Here is a 19,557-nt window from a genome sequence, read left to right on the forward strand (position 1 = left end):
GACAGGAGAGGGCGGAACCTGAGTTCAAATTGGGACCAGAGATACTTGTGGATCATTTGGGTACAGATGTCTAGTAGGCAGCCACATCTGAGATTAGGGGGTGGTCAGGGCCGGAGATACAGAAGAGAACCTCAAAGTCTGGAAATATAGATAATATACCATATATTACAGTAGTAATGAACAATTATGTATTTACCCATGTCTCCAGAGTGAGTTTTCTAAGGATGGCTAATCCTATGTACATAGCTGTCAATATATACTTTCCAAGAATTCACCAAATGTGAACCTATCTTTGCTACCTTGCCTTCCTTAATAATGACATAAGTGGTCATAATAGATTTTTGTGGTATAGAATACAGCCCCAGAGATAATAAAGAAACTTCTGGGCAGGCCCCATAAAAACATAAAACATGTAGTTTCTGTATACTAACAAAAGGCTACAAAACTCTTAAGCTTTCTCATGGAATTAAAGATAGCATCTGCGAATACCACCGAGTTAGATCTTCATGTATTACCAGAGTTAAATTACTGCCTCAGGACTACCTGCTGCATTCCTGCTGGGGAAAAGGGCTGCGGTGCCTGATTTTGAAGGCCTCAGCACCCCAAGCCATCCGTTTGTCACTGCCCTGAAGGTACCTAATCCCACCGCCCTCACCCCTTGAATTTTTCCTGCCTGCTTCCCTTAGCCTCACTCTGTCCACTAGAGCAGCAAGCCCCGCACGGCTGTATCGTGAAGGCAGGGACCTTGTTCACCACCGTAGTCTTCGTGCCAGCACGGAGAAGGTGCTCAACGAATGTTCTGATACCCGGCGTCTGAGCTGTCTCTAACCTGTCGTTATTCCCAAACCAAACCTTTGAAGTAGGCAAAAATGGAATGAATGCTTACTTTTCCATTGTTTACAGCAGTTTGTTTTCACTAAAACCAATTTATGAGGAAGTGGTCCTCACCCCCTTCCTCCCAACACAAGAGAGCAAGAGGAGCCAACTAGGGAAAGCAAGGTGGCGCTGTGGAAAAGGAAGTCAGGATGGGTGTTTTAAGTTGCTCAGCAGGAGGCAGGCCCGCCTGTCGTCTCACCAGCTGATCTGGTTTAGGGTTTTCTCCAGCAACACCTGGCAGCTCGGGGCAGAGATTCCCACACCCGGCCATGCCATCATAGCCCTCCTTACATGGTGCACCGTGCTCTGGTTGTTTCTAGTTGTTTCTTACCACCGCTGGACCATGGGCTTCTGAAGACAAGGACTTGAGTCCTTGACCCCCCCCCCCAGGCTCTGGCACACCATCAGTGATTGGTAAATGCTTGTTAAAATGAATACATAAATGGAAAAGATGTAAGGGGCATAGGGAAGTGTGGTTTACCGAGCTGGACTGGCAAGGCAAGTAGAACAGACAAGGGAGGTGCTGATGGGCAAACAGCCCCGAGAGGCCTGGCTGCAGGTGCCAGGCTGGGGAGGGAGGCAAGCAACGCCCGCTCAGGACTGACGGCTGTGGAGCATTGCTTCTCCGCAGGCCAACTCTGCCCTGTGCTGCCCCGCTATCACCTGCCTTCCCAGGAGACCTGCGCTACTGATGATTGCTTCCCCTGGGTCTTTCTCAGAGCTTTCCTTTCGGCTTCTAAACATGCTTTAGTAGTTCTCATATTTAAAATAATCCTTCATCACCACCATTTACCTGTCTCCATTTTTTCACTGCCAAACTTCTCGTCTGTGCTGTTTCCATTCTCAATCTAGTCTGGCTTCCATTCCCTGTAATTCCAGGTCATCAAAGATTTCTAAGTCACTGAAACCCATGGCCTTTTTTCGGGCATCACACTTGACCCCCCAGCAGCATCCAACCTTAATGGCCACTTCCTTTGCCTTCTTCTTTTTTTTTTTTTTAAAGATTTTATTTATTCGACAGAGATAGAAACAGCCAGTGAGAGAGGGAACACAAGCAGGGGGAGGGGGAGAGGAAGAAGCAGGCTCATAGCGGAGGAGCCTGATGTGGGGCTCGATCCCATAACGCCGGGATCACACCCTGAGCCGAAGGCAGACGCTCAACCGCTGTGCCACCCAGGCGCCCCTTCCTTTGCCTTCTTTAGTCTTTTCTCTTGGGTTAGGGAATATTGGAGTCTTCTGGTTTTCCATCTACTCTCTGGCTACTCCTTTTCTGTCTTTGTAGATACTTTTCCTTACCTGTAACCTTAGGGTTCTTCAAGACTGGGCCCTAGGTCTACTTGTTCTTTCTTCACTCTTTCCCTAAGTGACTAAATCTAGACCCATGGCTTCAGTGATCACCTAAAAAGAGATAAATTCCAAATCTGTATCTCCAGCCCAGATCTCTTCTCTGAGCTCCAAGGTCCATTTATCCAGTAGCCCCATCTGCATTTCCTACCTGCCACTTGCCCCTCACCGTAACATGGTTTCTGCCTCAGCAGTTCACTACTGACCTCAATACTGCCAAGCCCGATGAACACATCTCAGCTTTCCTGACCTCTCCATGGCACAGACCACTGCCAGTCCTCTGAAATTCTCCCTTCCTGTATTTTAGTCCTCTCTCCCAGTTGAGGACCATTCTCTTTTAGTCATCTTTGATGCTCTTTACCTGCCTCTTGGGATACTGGTTTCTAAAAGCTGAGTGAAACTAAAGCAGTGACTGACTAAGTAAAGGCAGACTGATGCCACATTAGGAGAAGCTGGCAGGATGAACATTAAGCAGCAGCTCAAGGATGCTGTCCAAACATTTTGGTTCTTGTGGAACAAGAGTAGTGAACCATGATTTGATCTTCTTGGTGGGTAAAATAAAGACATAACGCTAGGAAGACAGAAATGAGTATCCTTCATCCCCTTTCAAAATACCCAGGTTTAATTCCGTATCGAAAGTTGAATGTCTCAAAATGAATAGCTATCTAGTAACGTTAATAAATACACTTAGCTTCATACTTGGGTGATGTTGATATTTATTGACATCAATGTAAAACAAGCCAGGACTAAAAGTTGCTATTTGACAGGAACAAATATTCTTACAGTTTCCTTCCTGGAGAGGGTATGTGCTCAGATCATGAGACCTAAGATTAAAACAAAGACTGGATTGTCAAGAACCAAACAAGGGTTAAATTTTACTTATTAATATAAAAACTGCTAAAGGCAAAAGGAGATGTTTAAAAATACTCTTTATGCTAAGCTCACATAAGCAAACAAAAAACTAAAACTAATCCTAAAACTTTAGGACACAGGATATAGACACAACATGACTATTAAAATTTTTGTACAGGCAAAAATGTGTTATATCCTCCACTGTCCTCGTACTACAATTACATGCTTGTTGCATCTACACTACACAAAGTCAACAGGTATCACCAACAATGAATGTAACTAGATCTGAACAAGACTTCACAGTGACTCTGTTCCACTCAAATTAAGAAAATTCAATCCAGGATTTAACAGAACCTTGCTTTTAGAACCAGCTGTCTTTTTTCCCCCTCCTCGTGTCATACCTAATTAAGTCCTCACCTGACCTTTCCCGCCTGCAAATTGCAATGCATGTCCTCTCCCTCATCTTTATCTGACACTTGAAAATTAATTTGTAGGAACTGCATAAAAAATGAAATTGAACTTCCAACCTGAACCTGCGATCAGGTTCCTGCTTTGACGCAAAGAAAAAAATCATACTCCTCTGCAGTGTACCCCACCAGCACAGCGATCCCCTTTCTCTCTCTTTACTCCTTTGCCCTGAAGGCACTTCTGGATTGCTTAATACATGCTCTTTGGCTGCCTAGACAGTCAGGACACCTAAGGCCTTTTGGACTTATCACTCCTCTCCTCCTTCTTTTCTATGGCTAATACCACTTTCCTGCTTTTTTTCTATTGCCGAATCTCCAGACTTGGTGCTGTCATCAGGTGGACAGAGTCGATTTCGGCTTCGAGCTCCTGGTTGGTAAAGCTGCATTGCTGGGCGATCCTAAAATAAAATTAAATGTTAATGTTACAACATTGCTACTAAACATTTACGGGGGATTATCAGAGTCCTATGTACTGATATATACAAAAAACAACTCCTACAAGATCAAAAATGTGAGGGCACAGTCCATAACAGTGTTGATGGTTAATTTGCCTCTAACGGCCCACTTCCTTTCCCCATCTCCAAATAAAAACAACCATTTTGTAAGTATTATTTTATATGCCTATTGTACATTTTCAATAAATCTAATTTTCTAAACCATCTCAAGATGAACTGAATTAGCTTGAATTTCCTTTACTTCAAAACCTCAGCCATTGCCTGTCTCTTCCCTATCAGTACATTGACTTTAACATTCACTACCACATAAGAAAATTTTAGGAGTAAAACAGTAATAAAGAATGCAAAGTCCTCCCTGAAATTATGAGCTCAGACCCCGTGCAACTTGCCACAAACATGATTATTTCTTACTTCGTGTATGGCGACTTAACACCCCAGCCTGAGACTCTCTAGGTGGCATTTTAGATCTCAAATTCCTAAATAAGCCTCATTAAGTCATCATGCACCTCTCAGTTCAAGTAACGTGTGTGGTTTATGACAGTATGGTCCTGGAAAACTTAGATGTATAGGCCCTTTTCAGAATTCAACAAAAAATTACATGAGCCTTCCTTACTCTTTCTCCCTGGTGTATGAAAGTTAGCTTAAAGCATTATTCTCAACTGAATAATTCCAGCAAAATGTTTCACTATTTTTGTAAGATGAACTGTTGAAACAGGTTAAGATTCCTGCATAGTATTTAAAGAAATGGATGATGGGGCTCCCACTGTGCAAAGATAGAACAATGTAAACATCAACAAGGACAATAACTGATAATAACAAGTTGGAATATACCAAGTATTTCTAAATCCACAAATTATTACAGACAAAACAAAACTCACTGGTTACCTAGAAGTGGCTGAGACACCAACTCATTACTCTGAATGCTGGTACATAAAGGGAAAGGATCAAGTGTTTATCCTGCCTTTCCTGTATAAACTGAATTTTAGGCAAAAAAATTTTTATACTAGATGGATCAGGCTTACAATACCTGAACCTGCTGATCAGTTGTTTTTTCAACTTTATCACCTTGAGAAATTTTGAGTCTATAGAAATGTTGCAAAACTTGTACGACGAATACCTAATACCCTTAAGATTCACAATTATGAACATTTTGTCACGTGCTGCTTCTGCCTCTAGTGCTCATATATACATATGTTTACAGAACCATCTGCCAGTAAGCTGCAGACATCACGACCCTTCATCTCTAAATATTTCAGCTTGTATATCCGAAGAACAAGGACACCCTGTTCCATAACCACAACACAATTGCTATTGATTGATCAGAACCTTACACTAGAAAGACACCCATATGTCCCATGCTTCCTGATATGATACAGTAGGAAGTACACAACACAATCTATAAAGGATTCTCTTTTTAAGATTTTATTTTTAAGTAATCTCCATACCCAACGTGGGCTTGAACTCACAACCCTGAGATCAAGAGTCACAAGTTCTACTGACTGAGCCAGTCAGGCACCCCTTCATCTACAAAGTATTTTTTTTTTAAGATTTATTTATTTATTTGAGAGAGCGACAGACAGTACACAGGGAGGGGCAGAGGGAGAGGGACAAGGAGAGAAGCCGACTCCACTAAGCGCAGAGCCTGATGCAGGGCTCAATCCCATGACCCTGAGATCATGACCCGAGCTGAAATCAAGAGTCTGACGCTCAAATGACTGAGCCACCCAGGCACCCCAATCTATGAAATATTTTTGCCAAAAACTGAGTCTGAATATATTCAGGCCTGGAGGCGAGGCACCACTTGTTTTTATGAATGAAGTCTGACTAGCACACAGCCATACTCATTCTTTTACATATTATCTATGCCTGCTTTCCTACAGAGCTTAGTGGTTCTAATAGACACCATATGGCCCATAAGGCCTTAAATATTTACCATCTGGCCCTTCACAGAAAAAATCTGCTGACCCCTGCCCTAGATAGAACTACTAGTTTTCAAGTAAACAGAGAAGATAGAGAAACATGTTAAATGGTACCACAGGGATGTAATTAGCCCAACCAATTTAGAGCCGATAGGTCCTCAGGACAAACCGGTTTCTGTAGCAAATAAATGGCAGGAAAACAAAAGGAGGGGGGATTATTTAGATTAAAAGAGAGTTAAGGATACAATACAATTTGTGGACCTTGTTTAGAGCCTCTAAAGAAGTTATTAGTGAGACAACTGGGAAAAACAACTCAGTAGGTAGGACATTAAGGAATTAGTATTATTTTTTTTGGTATGAAAATGCTATTGGGGTTGTATTAAGAAAAAGAATCTGTCCTAATATTGATGTATTTAAAAAAGATGGTATGTCTAGGATTTGCTTGAAAATAATTCAGGGGCCCCCGGGTGGCACAGTCGGTTAAACGTCTGACTCTTGATTTCAGCCCAGGTCCTGATCTCTGGGTTGTGAGATCGAGCCCTGAGTCGGGCTCTGCACTCAGTGTGGAGTCTACTTGAGATTCTCTCTCCCTCTCCCTCTGCCCCTCCTGCTCCTGCTCTCTCAAATAAATAAATCTTTAAAAAAAAAAAAAAGGCAAGAATCCAGGAGAGATAGGGATCGGGTAGAGTAGAAAGGATGGCCATGAGTTGGTAGCTGTTGCAACTGGGTAATGGGTGTGTCCTATTCTTCTCCATTCTATTTTTGTGTATGTTTGAAATTTCTACACTGCTAATAAAAGGACCCAACAAAGTTGCAGATAGTTCAACTTCCCCTTTAAAAAGTCTGTCATAGGGGCGCCTGGGTGGCACAGCGGTTAGGCATCTGCCTTCGGCTCAGGGCGTGATCCCGGCGTTATGGGATCGAGCCCCACATGAGGCTCTTCTGCTGTGAGCCTACTTCTTCCTCTCCCACTCCCCCTGCTTGTGTTCCCTCTCTCGCTGGCTGTTTCTGTCTCTGTCGAGTAAATAAATAAAATCTTTAAAAAAAAAAAAAAAAGTCTGTCATGGGGCGCCTGGGTGGCACAGCGGTTAAGCATGTCGAGCCCCACATGAGGCTCCTCTGCTATGAGCCTGCTTCTTCCTCTCCCACTCCCCCTGCTTGTGTTCCCTCTCTCGCTGTCTGTCTCTATCTCTGTCGAATAAATAAATAAAATCTTAAAAAAAAAAAGTCTGTCATAAACAGGGAGCTAGCCCTTTCCTTTACACTTGCAGAACAAAAAAAAATCCTGATGAAAATAGATATAATGAAAAGCAGCACCTTGTTTCTTATGCGATCTCTCTTAACCACTTCCTCTTTCTTTTCAGTTTTTTCTGAGCTGCCTACTGATTCTGTACTTTCAGTCTTCTTTCCTTTATCCCGAACAGCTTCTTTCTCTTTTTTCAATTCTTCTTCCTTTCTTTTAAAAGCCTTCTCCTTCTCGTAGCGCTCCTTCTGCCTGCGGCGCTCCTCTTCCTGCCGCTTCAGCCTCTCCCTCTCCCGTAGGATGCGCTCTTGGTCTCGCTCGTAGTCCCGCTCCCGCTCCCTGTAGTCTCTGCCACTCTCCTCTTCGGGCCTGCACGGGAAACAGATCTGAGCTGGCACCCTCAAAGCCCGTCTAGTCACACGTGCACGAGTGCTCGGATTAGGACTTCGTCACTACAGTGAGGTGGCACTTTCGGAGCAGAGTAAAAAAATACTAGCATTTTGAAAAACAGTTAAAAAAAAAAAAAGTGCACACCAGAAGTCATTCACCCAGGTTAAGATGCTAGAATATTTGAAACCTTTCCTCCTTATTCCCCTACCCCTCGTAATTCAGGCATGAGTCCGGGACGTGGCAGTAAAACTAGCACGCAGAAACACGTTGAAAACAAGTGTACCAAAGAGCCCTCGACCACTGACCTCTTAGGCTTTTCATCTTTAGGTTCGCCATCAGAGCGCTTGGGCAGTGTACAACTCTGCCCACTGGCTCTTTCATCATTCAGATTCTCTTTGTCCAGTTTCTTGGCTTTTTCTCTTTTATCTAATTCTTTTTCATCTCCTTTTTCTGGCTTCTTGAGTAGCTTTAAAGAGAACAAATTTATTCTTATTTTGAAGGGTAGGACATTCTCTTCTGCTTCTTACAAAGAGAACAATATACTAAATATTTTTAAATCTAGGCTATAGAAGGCCTCTTTCTGCAGGTACTCTTAAGCTTACAGGTGAATAACTAGTGCATAAGAGCAGTGAGTGACTAAAAGGATGCTATTAATGCGAAAGTGTTACCCACTCAAAGTGGTTTAATCACTTGTGGCAATAGGATCAAGACTCCTTTGGCTTTAGATGGGTCAACCTTTCAGTGAACATTTCCAAGTACGCCCTCTGTAGCGAGCAAGCATATCAATATAACTTGATGAGAAAATATGACACAAATTTAAAATGCTAGGCAGATTACTACTGGACTATTTTCTTGTAGCACTTGGAATGACAAATACCTTGTCACCAAAGGAGAGATCCATTGCAAGAATAATTTTGCCTTGAGCCTGAGAATATCATACTTATGGTACAATCATAATTTTCATTATTTGGTTTAAAAATCCAAAGACCTCATAGAACAGTGAAGTTCCAGCTCTACTAAGTAGGAACTCTGCTCAATGTCACATACATATATATACATATATATATATGAGACAGACATATATATGACAGAATGCAATTCTCAAATAAACGTGCTTTATAAAGTCCAAATTGCTAACAAAATAGTTTCTTTCTCACACCACTGCCACAAACCTCTCTAGAATACCCCCAAGCATTGGATATTCAGAGAGATTCTTTGGCAAAAGAGAAGAATATCAAGTCTCAGAGTGAAGGCATCATAGAAAGTTTCATCTCAGGGTGAAGGCATCACACACAAGTCACCAAGCAAAAGGCAAAGCACCACAAGACTTAAGCACGAAGTATTTCAGCACATAGCCACTGCAAATGGCGAGTCCAAACTGGACACTGAGGAGGCACCAATGTAAAGTGAGGGTTCCATGTACACGTTTCATTGGAAGTGTTCTTATTTTTCTAATGAACATCTTTGTTAGAAGCCAGGATGTTCATTACTCTATTAAGAACATTAATGAATGTTTCTAGTCTGGCTGGCTCTACCTTCTGCCTTGCTGATGGGAATAGCAAGTCAGGTCACTTGTGGCATGGGAGAGAGAGAGATCACTAGAAGGAATTAAGATGGGAACGTTTCCACCCCACTGCCAAGCTCCTTACCGCCAATAATGAGCCCGGGAGAGCCTTGGGGGAACAAACCCTGGCCACGTAAACTGCTTAATTTTGAGGAGGTAAAAGGAGAAGACGCCGCCACCATCTCTGTGACATTTAGTACTAGGTACTAGTACTTCCCCGGGAAGTTTGTGGAGCAAGAGCTGCCTAAGCCATGCCCTCAGAAGGGAAGCAGTAAGGCTGGGATTTTTCTACAAGTTTTCCTCTTCCTACATGCAGTGTGTTAATCAGAATCTGCCACTCACAGATTCCCAGGTAGAGGAAAGAAGGTAACGTGGAGAATCATGTGAGAGGGGAAGCATGTGATACAGTATATCTATCCCTAATATGCCCGCAAGGCAGCCAGTCAGGAGAGGCACATGAGGAGCAAGAGCTATTCAGGCATGGTTGTCCTCTAGCTGTATACTGTTGAAGCTTCTGGGTACCCAGCAGAGCATCAGGAAGTCATCTGGGCTTCCTTCTAAAGTAGAATTTAAAATGACTCAGATTTTAAGAAGACTCAAGTCAGTCTGAAGGAGTTTTCTACAGGTATCACTACCACCACCACCACCAAAAGGACTTATTATCAACTAAGACCTGTGTGTGTGACATGATACTAGGTGCTCTGTATCATGTACTTGGTCCTTACATTTTTCTGATTCACAGCTTGTAACAGAAACCTGTGTACCTGAAGACAGTGGAAAACAAACAGATGAGGCAACTTCATGTATCAAATATGAAGGAAAAGCTGAATAAAACCCATAATTCATGCCAGCCAGCCCTAAGCCCTTACTTATGAAGAACTGAGAGAATAATCATCCAAACATTGAACATTCTCAATGATAAAAATAACGCAGATCTTCACTGAAGAAATATCATGTAAATTACTTAATCTGTTTAAATTATCTCAGATTTTAAAAAATAATACTATTAGCCTTAGAGGAAAGATTCCTATCGGTTCACCTCCTCCCCCCCAAAAAAGACAACAACAAAACCAAAAAACTATATTCACACCAACACAAGATGCATGCATATTTAAAGAAGTAGATACATGCAATTTTTAGCAACATCCGGTCAGTTTAAGTTATTTTCATACCTTAATCTTTGGTTCATCCTTTAATTTGTCCCTTTCTGGAACCCTGTCTATCTTCTTTAGCTTTTCTATATCTTTCCTTTTTCGTTTTTCTTCTTCTTTCCACTTTCTCCTCTCTTCTTCTCTTTGTCTTTTCCTTTCTATTTCTCGCCTCCTTCTTTCTTCTCTTTTTTCTTCTCTCATTCTCTGGAAAGAAACATCAACATAAGCCTTCAAACAAGATAATGATCACCAAAAACTTAATCCTGAAGGTATGGTGGGCACCCACTAAATTGGATCGTCTCTCCTTCCTACATTCTACAAAGTGGCATCCTACCATTAACCCCCTCCCCACCCCATTGTGAATATGAGAACAAAGACCAAGGCCTACTAGTATCAGAGTCTCCCACCGTTGCCTTGCTATATTTCCAGAGGCTTTCACAAATTCAAAGGAGTGTCTCTGGAACAAGCTTAAGACTCTCTCTGGGTTTGCAGAGTGAATCCTTGGTCCAACAACCAGACTGGAGAAGAGGGCCAGACAGTAAGGCCAAAGAGCCAAAATTTTAAAGAATAATGGTGGAAAAAGGAGCTATTTCTCCTCTAGGATCCCAATGCTCGTATGTTTACAGACTATGAACGAATGAAATAAAAGTATTGAGAGAACTATAAAAACAAAAGGTTTACCTGCTTGTTTTTCAGGAAGCTCAAAAGTGGGGTTGTCTTTTTAGCTACATAAATGTAAACAGATTATTAATAATACTTATCAACCCCTAGAAAGGATTCCATTTTCTGACATTCCCTGCCAACCACCCAAGGTGGGAAAAGTATACCCCTTAAAATAGTTCACAAGTACGTTATCAGAAAGAAGTTTCACAATATTCTACTTCAATTCTGAGGACTTAAAATTTTTTAAAAAGTGAAGAAATTCAAATTAAAGCAGTTTCTTAAAGGAGTAATTCCCAGTGTCGGTGAGAATTGAGTGCAAAGGACATTCTCTTGTTTAGAGATGGGACTATAAATTTGTTCAACTGGGAAGACACTGGAGGAAGGAGCTAAAAATATCTACTCTTTTTGACCCCACAATTCCACTTCTGGGAATTCATTCTAAAGAAATTATCAGATGGCCTTATACTCTGCATCTATTAATAAAAACCGTTTTAGGGGTGCCTGGGTGGCTCAGTTGGTTAAGCGTCTGCCTTCGGCTCAGGTCATGATCTCGGGGTCCTGGAATTGGACCCCATGGGCTCCCTGATCAGCGAGGAACTGCTTCTTCCTCTGCCACTCCCTACGCCCTCCACCCCCCCCACTCGTGCTCTATCGCGCGCTCTCTCAAATAAATGGACAGATAAAAATCTTAAAAAAAAAAGTTTTAGAAGAATATGTAATTCGATTTTCAATATTCTGAATAATGCTATCTAGTCTTGTAATTAATTTTTTTTAATGTTTTGGGGGTTTTTTGTTTTTAGAGAGAGAGAATGAGTGGGGAGGGGCGAGGGGAAGGGAGAGATCTTAAGAAGGCTTCATGCTAGGCATGGAGCCTGGTGCAGAGCTCGATCTCATGATCCTGAGGATCATGAGTGAGCCGGAATCAAGAGTCGGGATGCTTAACTGACTGAGCCACCCGGGCACCCCACCTTGTAGTTAGCTTTTTGAAAGCATACATCCTTTGGATAAATTCCTAGGAATGGAAATCCTGGGTCTGGGGCTTTGCTTATGTTTACAGCTGATGGAGGAGTGACCATTTATTACTAGAAGGGTGACAATTTACTACTAGAACATCCAAACTAGACTTTCTCAAGAAGTTTCCAATTTTGCAGTAACTAATTTCATCTTTTGATATTTTCAAAATTTTTTCAGGAATGTGAGCTGCTTGTTACTAGAAAATACCAGTTGATCTTCAAAGGCTTACCAACATCTAAAGGTCCTATGAGCCTTCAGACTTTTCTACTTATATTTATGTGGCATTAAAATAGGTCACAGAGAATTTTCCCCATCTTATGAATGCATTTACATAACCCTGTGAGGCAGGGACTATCTGCATTTTACAGCAGAAGAAACAGAGTCTCAGAAAAGTCAGTGCCTTCCCCATGGTCACATAGCTAGCAAATGCCAGAAGTGGGAGTCAGACAAGTCTTCAGAGGAAAAAGCCATTGTCCTTAATTCCTGTTGCCCACTTACCTATTAATTCTCTATTTTTGGCTTCTATTTCCTCTAGCAGTGTCTCTGGAGTAGATGTCATTTTCTCATTATCTGCAGCATAACTTTCCAAAAATTTTCTATATTCTGGATCTAAATCATTGTTCAAGTAAACAGAAAATATAGACTTTTAAAAAAAACTTTCTACATCATGGAAGATTAAAAATAAATCTAAACATACCCACTAGACTATATAGGGCTTTATTGGTCCCTTACTTTCAGAACTCCTATTCCCTATACACACTAAGGGAGTCTGGTATAACATGGAGTCAAGGATAATTGGACACCACAGGAATGTTAAGTAGTTTGCTTTTAAAAGTCACTGCTCCAACTGACCCAGAGTCACACTTATGTGAGAACTAAAAGTTGTAGTTATGGGACCTTCACAGTATTATAGATAGCATGTAAGCAATTCCTGTATGGGTATATCTCACTTTAAGTAAACCCAACATATGAAAATCAGATGTTCCAGAAAGATAAACTGAGGTCCTAGATGTTGCACTGGAGCTGATGGTAATTCCTGGAGTTGTTTTTCAGATGCATCTGACAGCAGAAAGGGTAACACATCTGAGTCATTCCATTGCTTGTATTGTGGAGTTTCTACGCACTGTGGAGCATGTCGCTGATCTAGTCTCCCAGATGTCAATTTATGACATAATCATTAAGTACATGTGTGTTGAATCTTTTCCATGTTTTCTTTATAAAATACCCACTATAAGAAATAATGGAAATCAAACTAGGTGATTCCAAAATGTCAGTCAGATATAAAATATTACATCTAAGTCTTTATCTAACATAACATGATACAGAGCTCAAAATCTGGATCCAGTTTACCCTACATGGCAATTATTCTAGTTTTTCAGTTCCTCTATTCCAGTTCAATATAATTACTATGTGTGCAGTTAGTTGCATAGTCAAAGCCTAAAAAAAAATAGGCCACTTCAGCTACTTTATATTAAGTTACTTGAGTTACTTGAGTATAGAAATTTTTCCATCCCAGCTCTCAATGATAAACCTCTTTATAAAAATGGAAATTAAAAAAAATCATCATAAAATAGTATGAGACCTTAATAATTTGTATTCTGATACATCTCATTTTTCCCCAGTGTCTTCTAATCAACAAACCAAAGGTAATTTACTGCTCAACAGTCAACAATATATTGCTTGATGGTGGAGGAACGAAATGGCAGTAGCCGGAAGAGTGGGAATTCTACAGGAAACCCACTTCCATTCTAACGATTAAACAAAGCTTTCATCAGTGAATTACATTTCTCATGAATTTTATTCCATATGTTTTCCTACTTAAAAGACTGGAATCCAATTAATTCCCACAAAGACAGTATTTTTAAAAAACCCATGGCAATAGCATTACATAACTAGAGCTATACTGTACCATCATCGATAGTCCCAACTTTGGTATCTCTTTTCTTAGTCTTCTTTTTTGCAGCTTTTTGAAAAGGTGCAAATTCTACTATAGCAGGATATTCCTGACCTGTTTAGAAAAAATACCACACTTGCTATAACCAAAAAAAGTCAAAAAGTGGATACAAGAGAGTCAACCCACCGCTCTCTAGGCCTCCTTTGATGGGAGTCATCTGAATAGGCCCTCTCAATGGGCATAAATCACATGGGCACAACTAAAATCAATGTGTTACCAAAGGAGCCCCAAATTCACACTGATAACATAATGAAAAGATATGGCCGGGAAGTAAAATATTCATTTAAATTCAACTTCTAAGTGTTGTTTTGATTTGTGGGGGAAAAAATCTACAAATCAATTTTCATTTAAAAAATACATCAGAAATCTCTAGACTAGGCACAATCTATAGAGATACAAAGAAGATCAGCGATTGCTTAGAGCTGGGGCATAGTTGGGGGAGAGTGGGGAATGACAGCTAATGAATATGGGGTTTCTCTATGGAGTGCTGAATGCATTCTAAAATTAGATTGTGGTGATAGCTGCACAACTCTGTGAATATACTAAAAACCACTTTAAAAGGGTGAATTTTATGGTGTGTGAATTATATCTCATTAAAGTGGTTATTTAAAAAATACACCAGGAGACACCAAAAGCACAGGCAATTCAAGTGAAAAATAGATAAACTGAACTATATCAAAATTAAGAACTTCTGTGCATCTAAGGACAAAACAGAGTAAAAAGGCAACCTACAGAACGGGAGAAAATATTTGCAAATCATTTATCTGATTAGGGGTCAATATACAGAATATATACAGAACTCCTACAACTCAGTAACAACAAAAAAACCCAATTAAAAAATGTTCAAAGGCCTTGAATAGACATTTCTACAAAGATGATATACAAATGGCCAACAAGCATATGAAAAGATTAAAATATTACCTCACTAATCATTAGGGAAATGCAAATCAAAACCACAATGAGATATCACCTCACACCCATTAGAATGGTAGCTATTAAAGGAAAAAAAAACAGAGCATAACAAGTGTTGGCGAGGACATGGAGAATTAGAACCCTCATGCATTACTGGTAGGAATGTAAAATGGTGCAGCTGCTATGGAAAACAATATGGTGGTTCCTCAAGAAATTAAAAATAGAATTACCATATGACCCAGCAGTTCCACCTTTGGGTATATATTCAAAAGAAGTGAAAGCAGAGACTTGAACAGATCTTTGTACACCCACATTCATAGGAGCATTATTTACAACTGCCAAAAGGTGGAGGAAACTCAGATGTCCCTCAACAGAGAAATGGATAAATAAAACGTAGTGTGTGCATATACACAAAATGGACTATTACTCAGGCTTAAAAAGGAATTTCTGACACACCCTACAACATGGATCAACCTTGAGAACATTACGCTAAATAAATAAGCCAATCTCAGAAAGTCAAATACTATATGGTTCCACTCATATGAGGTACTTAGAATGTCAACTTTATACAGAATGATGGTTCATAGAGATAGAATGGTAGTTGCCAGGGGCTGGGAGGAGGGAGAAATGGGGAATGGGATTTATTGTTTAATGGGTACAGCGTTTCAGTCTTGCAAGATAAACAAGTTCTAGATATTGTTGCACAACAGTGTGAATGTACTCAACACTACTGAACTATACACTTAAAATGGTTAAGATGGTAAATTTTATTTATGTGCATTTTACCACATTTAAAAATGTAAACAAAAAAATCAATCAGGTAATGATATATGCAGTAACACAGATGAATCCTGAAACTATGCTAAGTAAAAGAGGCAGTCATAAAGGCTACATATTATATGATTCTGTTTATATGAAATGTTCAGAAGAGGGAGAAGGGGAGATGATTGCTAATGGTTACAGGAATCTTTTTGGAGTAATGAAAACATTCTGGAATCACATGGTGGTGATGGTCGTACAACTTTGTGAATATACTTAAAACCACTGAATTTTATGAATTACATCTCAATACAAAAAACCAAGTGACTGCTGGAAAACGAAAATACACCAGATCCCTGCTCTAGAATAATGTCATAAAAGGTATAAAATACTATCATTGGCATGTAGATGTAAGCCAGAATAGAATAAGTAGAAATGACCAGAAGGCATCACAAAGCGGTCAGGGAGGAAACATGATTTTGTAAATCCTAGTGAATGCAGAATCAGATTAGCTTATTAACTGATCTATTTGAGAAGGAATAGATAAACTAGACTGAAGCAGAAAGAATTGTGGAAGAGAGGCTGAAAAAACAAAAACAAAAACAAAATCAGAAGTGAGGCCAGGCTCTGAAGGACTCTGACTACCAGGCTACGGAATTTGGACTTTTTCCCCCTGCAACTGCTATCTTAAATCAGTATTTTCAAAAACATTAATTTCATGGCAATATAACAGACTAAGTTACACAAAAATGAAAAAAGAAAAGAAAAATTCTGTAAGTTTAGAGACAGTGGTTGTCTAAGCATTAGGAGGGAAGGACACAGTGTGAAATTATTAGTAAGCAGATGAATGAGATATTTAAAAACAATAAATTGACAAGATTCATCACGTGTTTAAATATAAGGGATAAGAAGGAGCGGAAAAAGTTAAAACACAACTCAAATTTTCAGGAACACATTGCTATCTACTGGAATAAAGTTAGAGTGGAGAAGTAACTGCTTTTGGTGGGGAAAGAGGGGCAGGGATTAATAAAAGCTGGTCAAACAGTGGCAATCCTTCAACTTTTACTGGCATATTCCCTGACAAAGATTTCATTTTTATCAACTCTGAAGTAATACCGAGAAAAAGCCCAACAAAAAGACACATCATTTACCTATGATCACAAAGCCAAAAGAAAAGTGATAAATGGCAGCTTGGACATTTTCTGGCTAAATGTTGCAAGTGGCAGATAATAAAAAGAGTTAAGGCTGAAGTTTTTCTTCCCTATAGACTCCTGGATACAAAGTGGGAGATCATCAAGGTTGATGTTTTAAGTAATTAGAAAGATGAACAGTATTCAAACTGGGAATTACTGGCTTAAAGGATTTAAATTGAAATAAATAAATCAATGTTGGTCCTTGAAGCAAGATGACATGTAAATATTTAAAATGTGTTGTACAAGTTCAAAGAGTCATTTATCAGTATTACTGCTAAAATTAGTAAATAGTCAAAACAACAGATCATCTAATCCAGGGCAAAAAAAAATTGCCACAGGAAGAGAAAACAGTGGCAATTTCATTCAGTTGATCAAACTACAGAAGTAACAGGTTAATAAAAATACCCAAGGGCTGTGAAAAGTCACACATCTGTTTATAAGACTGCAGTAAGCTCAGCAAATGTGTAAAACTCTTCAAATGTTGCACATTTTATCACTCAGAATTTAAGAAAAGCTATGAAGGCATTGAGAAAACACTGTGATACACACATTGTCTTAAACATACAAATGACAAAGAAACTCCCCTTCAGTGACAAGGACTCACCTTTATTGTCAAGGAATACATAACCATCAAAGCGATCCCTGAACAAAATAATGTCCTCTTGGTTTTTAAAGTTGATGTATGCTCTGGCATACATATGAGGATACAGACTGCAGAGAGGAAAGCAATTATGTAAATGTGCTTGCAGGTGTCTGGCTGAATTACAAGTATGCATATATTAAAGACACAGGTTCAAAAATCAAATGGAAAACAGCAGGATAAAAAAGAATGGAAGAAAATTTTTCATTTACCCCCGCCCTCTTTTATTTATTCATTTTACCTAGTATCATTAGAAAAAAACTCAAAATAATCATGCTCTGGCATAGGCTGAAGATGTTCCTGAAGCTGCTCCTTGGTCAAAGTGGGAGGTAATCTCCGAATTACCACCTTAAGAAATGAATAAGGAAAAATAAAATTAGTACAAATCATTTTCTGTCATACCTGAAAGACTCACTGTCCCTGAAAATAGATGGTCTTTAAAAGATGAGCTTACGCATAAAAACCCAGAAGAAAATTATTCTAGATGCTCAGAATTAGTCAAACGTAATAATAGTGCTGTTTTATGAACTCTTAGAAATGAGAACTGCATGGAGCAAGAAAAATCTTAGGTTCTCTTAAACGGAAGCCCCACACAGTTCACTTGGTTTTCGCATCATTTTCTAGCACCCATTTTTCAATAGAGGTATTAGCAAGAAATAAGTAGGCTAACCCTGGTCTTTCTGGGTGCCATAAACATTTGACTTATTATCTCCCTACCACATCCGACACATCCTAAAACAAAAATCCTTCCTCATTCAGCGTTAAGAATTCAAAACTCTAAGGAATACTAAAAGTTTCCTCGTTGCTCCCCAAATAGGATGAAACTGACCTGGCCCCCCGACCATTAATCCCCCCACTCTCGCTCAACTCGCCTCCATTAATACTCTTTATCACAAACTCCCCCCACCCCTGCTGGCCCCTTCACTATTTAATAATTCCCCCCAATTAACCTCTGAATTCCTCATTCTCTTTACTATCGATCCCCCTCCCACTACCATCTCACAGCTCTGACCTAAACCTCTCGTCTGGGAATCCCCCCTTTTCCCTCACTCGCACCCCGGGACTTGGCCGAAAGGGGCTCCCCCCCACCCCATCTCGGACGAATGGATGAAGACAGGGTGACGCGATTTTCACTCAGGTGAAGAAACAGAAGCGCAAACTGGGAGAGGAAGAGGGCAGCCCCATTCCCAACCATCCTCGCGGGTGGCGGACCCGTCCCGCCCTCTCCCGGGCCAACAGCCGGCCAGGCACCTTGCTCAGAGCCTCTTTCTTCTCCTTATTTCGATCCTGTTTATCTTCCCCTTTGGTACTGTCCCCCGAAGCCCCAGCGCCGCTGCCTGTGGCCCCCGGGGGAGTCAACAAGGTTACTCGCTTCTCTTTAGGCCTATGCTCCTTCTCCTCCTTCATGGCCACGGCTTCGCTCCTCACAGCGGCTGTCCGGCCTAAACGCCGCTACGCCGGGCACCTACGACGCCCGGCCCACTCCGGTCGAGCTCCGCCCCCAACAAACGCCCCTAGTGATAAGCCAGGCCCCGCGTTCCATTGGGCCCCGCCAGGATCTCGCGAGACTTCAGGACGCCAGGCTTCCTTTGAAGGAAAGGTTTTAGCACCTGGTCTTAACTTCCCGCCTGTCGAATCCCCGCACCGCCCAATCCCCTCGCGGCCCATACTCCCTCGGGGCCGCTCTTCTCGCGTCATTAACAACTCCGCCATCTTGCTAGAACGACTCTTTCGTGGACTACAAATCCCGGCGTACAAAGTAGTTAGCCGATTCTGGCCGGGCGTTCTGGAGCCTTAGTTTTCTCAGTGTCCCTATTTGTAAGTAAGTGGGGTCTTTATTCTTGAAAGTTTAGTGTTTTTCAGATCAAAAGATAGGTTTTGCAAAAAAAAGAAAAAAAAAAAAGCTTGGTGTGTAGGCTTCGTTTTCCTCAGGTAACCCGAAGTTATCCAAAGTTTACCTCGCTGGGGGAACGACTTGCATTTCCTTTTTTCCTTTTTAGATTCGTGTTTTCTATTATCGACTCTAAAGTGTACTTTCAGAAACTTTGGAATTTCTTTTCCTGACATTGATTAGGATTCACAGATAAACACTCACCATTCACTATTTAAAGGAGTAATATGACCAAAATGTATGAGATTTGTTTTCCTCATCCTTTTTTAA

General features: G+C 40.6%; 1 protein-coding gene across 2 annotated transcripts; it reads right to left on the reverse strand.

Annotated features, from left to right (window-relative positions):
• Positions 1-2,919: 2,919 nt before the first annotated feature.
• UPF3B (UPF3B regulator of nonsense mediated mRNA decay) lies at positions 2,920-18,898 on the reverse strand. 2 transcript variants are annotated; one of them, XM_019803091.2, is made up of 11 exons: positions 18,648-18,898; positions 17,638-17,744; positions 17,361-17,467; positions 13,848-13,946; positions 12,437-12,547; positions 10,943-10,986; positions 10,283-10,465; positions 9,836-9,874; positions 7,852-8,012; positions 7,231-7,525; positions 2,920-3,937 (listed from the first exon to the last, which is right to left on the reverse strand). In XM_019803091.2, exons 1-11 carry the CDS (start codon positions 18,801-18,803, stop codon positions 3,788-3,790), a joined length of 1,452 nt encoding a protein of 483 aa, XP_019658650.1. In that variant the 5' UTR covers positions 18,804-18,898; the 3' UTR covers positions 2,920-3,787. The 2 variants fall into 2 exon arrangements, with proteins under 2 accessions (XP_019658650.1, XP_002922607.1); XM_002922561.4 differs by lacking the exon at positions 9,836-9,874 and having other exon boundaries at positions 18,648-18,895.
• Positions 18,899-19,557: the final 659 nt, after the last annotated feature.

The sequence above is a fragment of the Ailuropoda melanoleuca genome, chromosome X, assembly GCF_002007445.2.
Source record: "Ailuropoda melanoleuca isolate Jingjing chromosome X, ASM200744v2, whole genome shotgun sequence".
Lineage (NCBI taxonomy): Eukaryota > Metazoa > Chordata > Mammalia > Carnivora > Ursidae > Ailuropoda > Ailuropoda melanoleuca.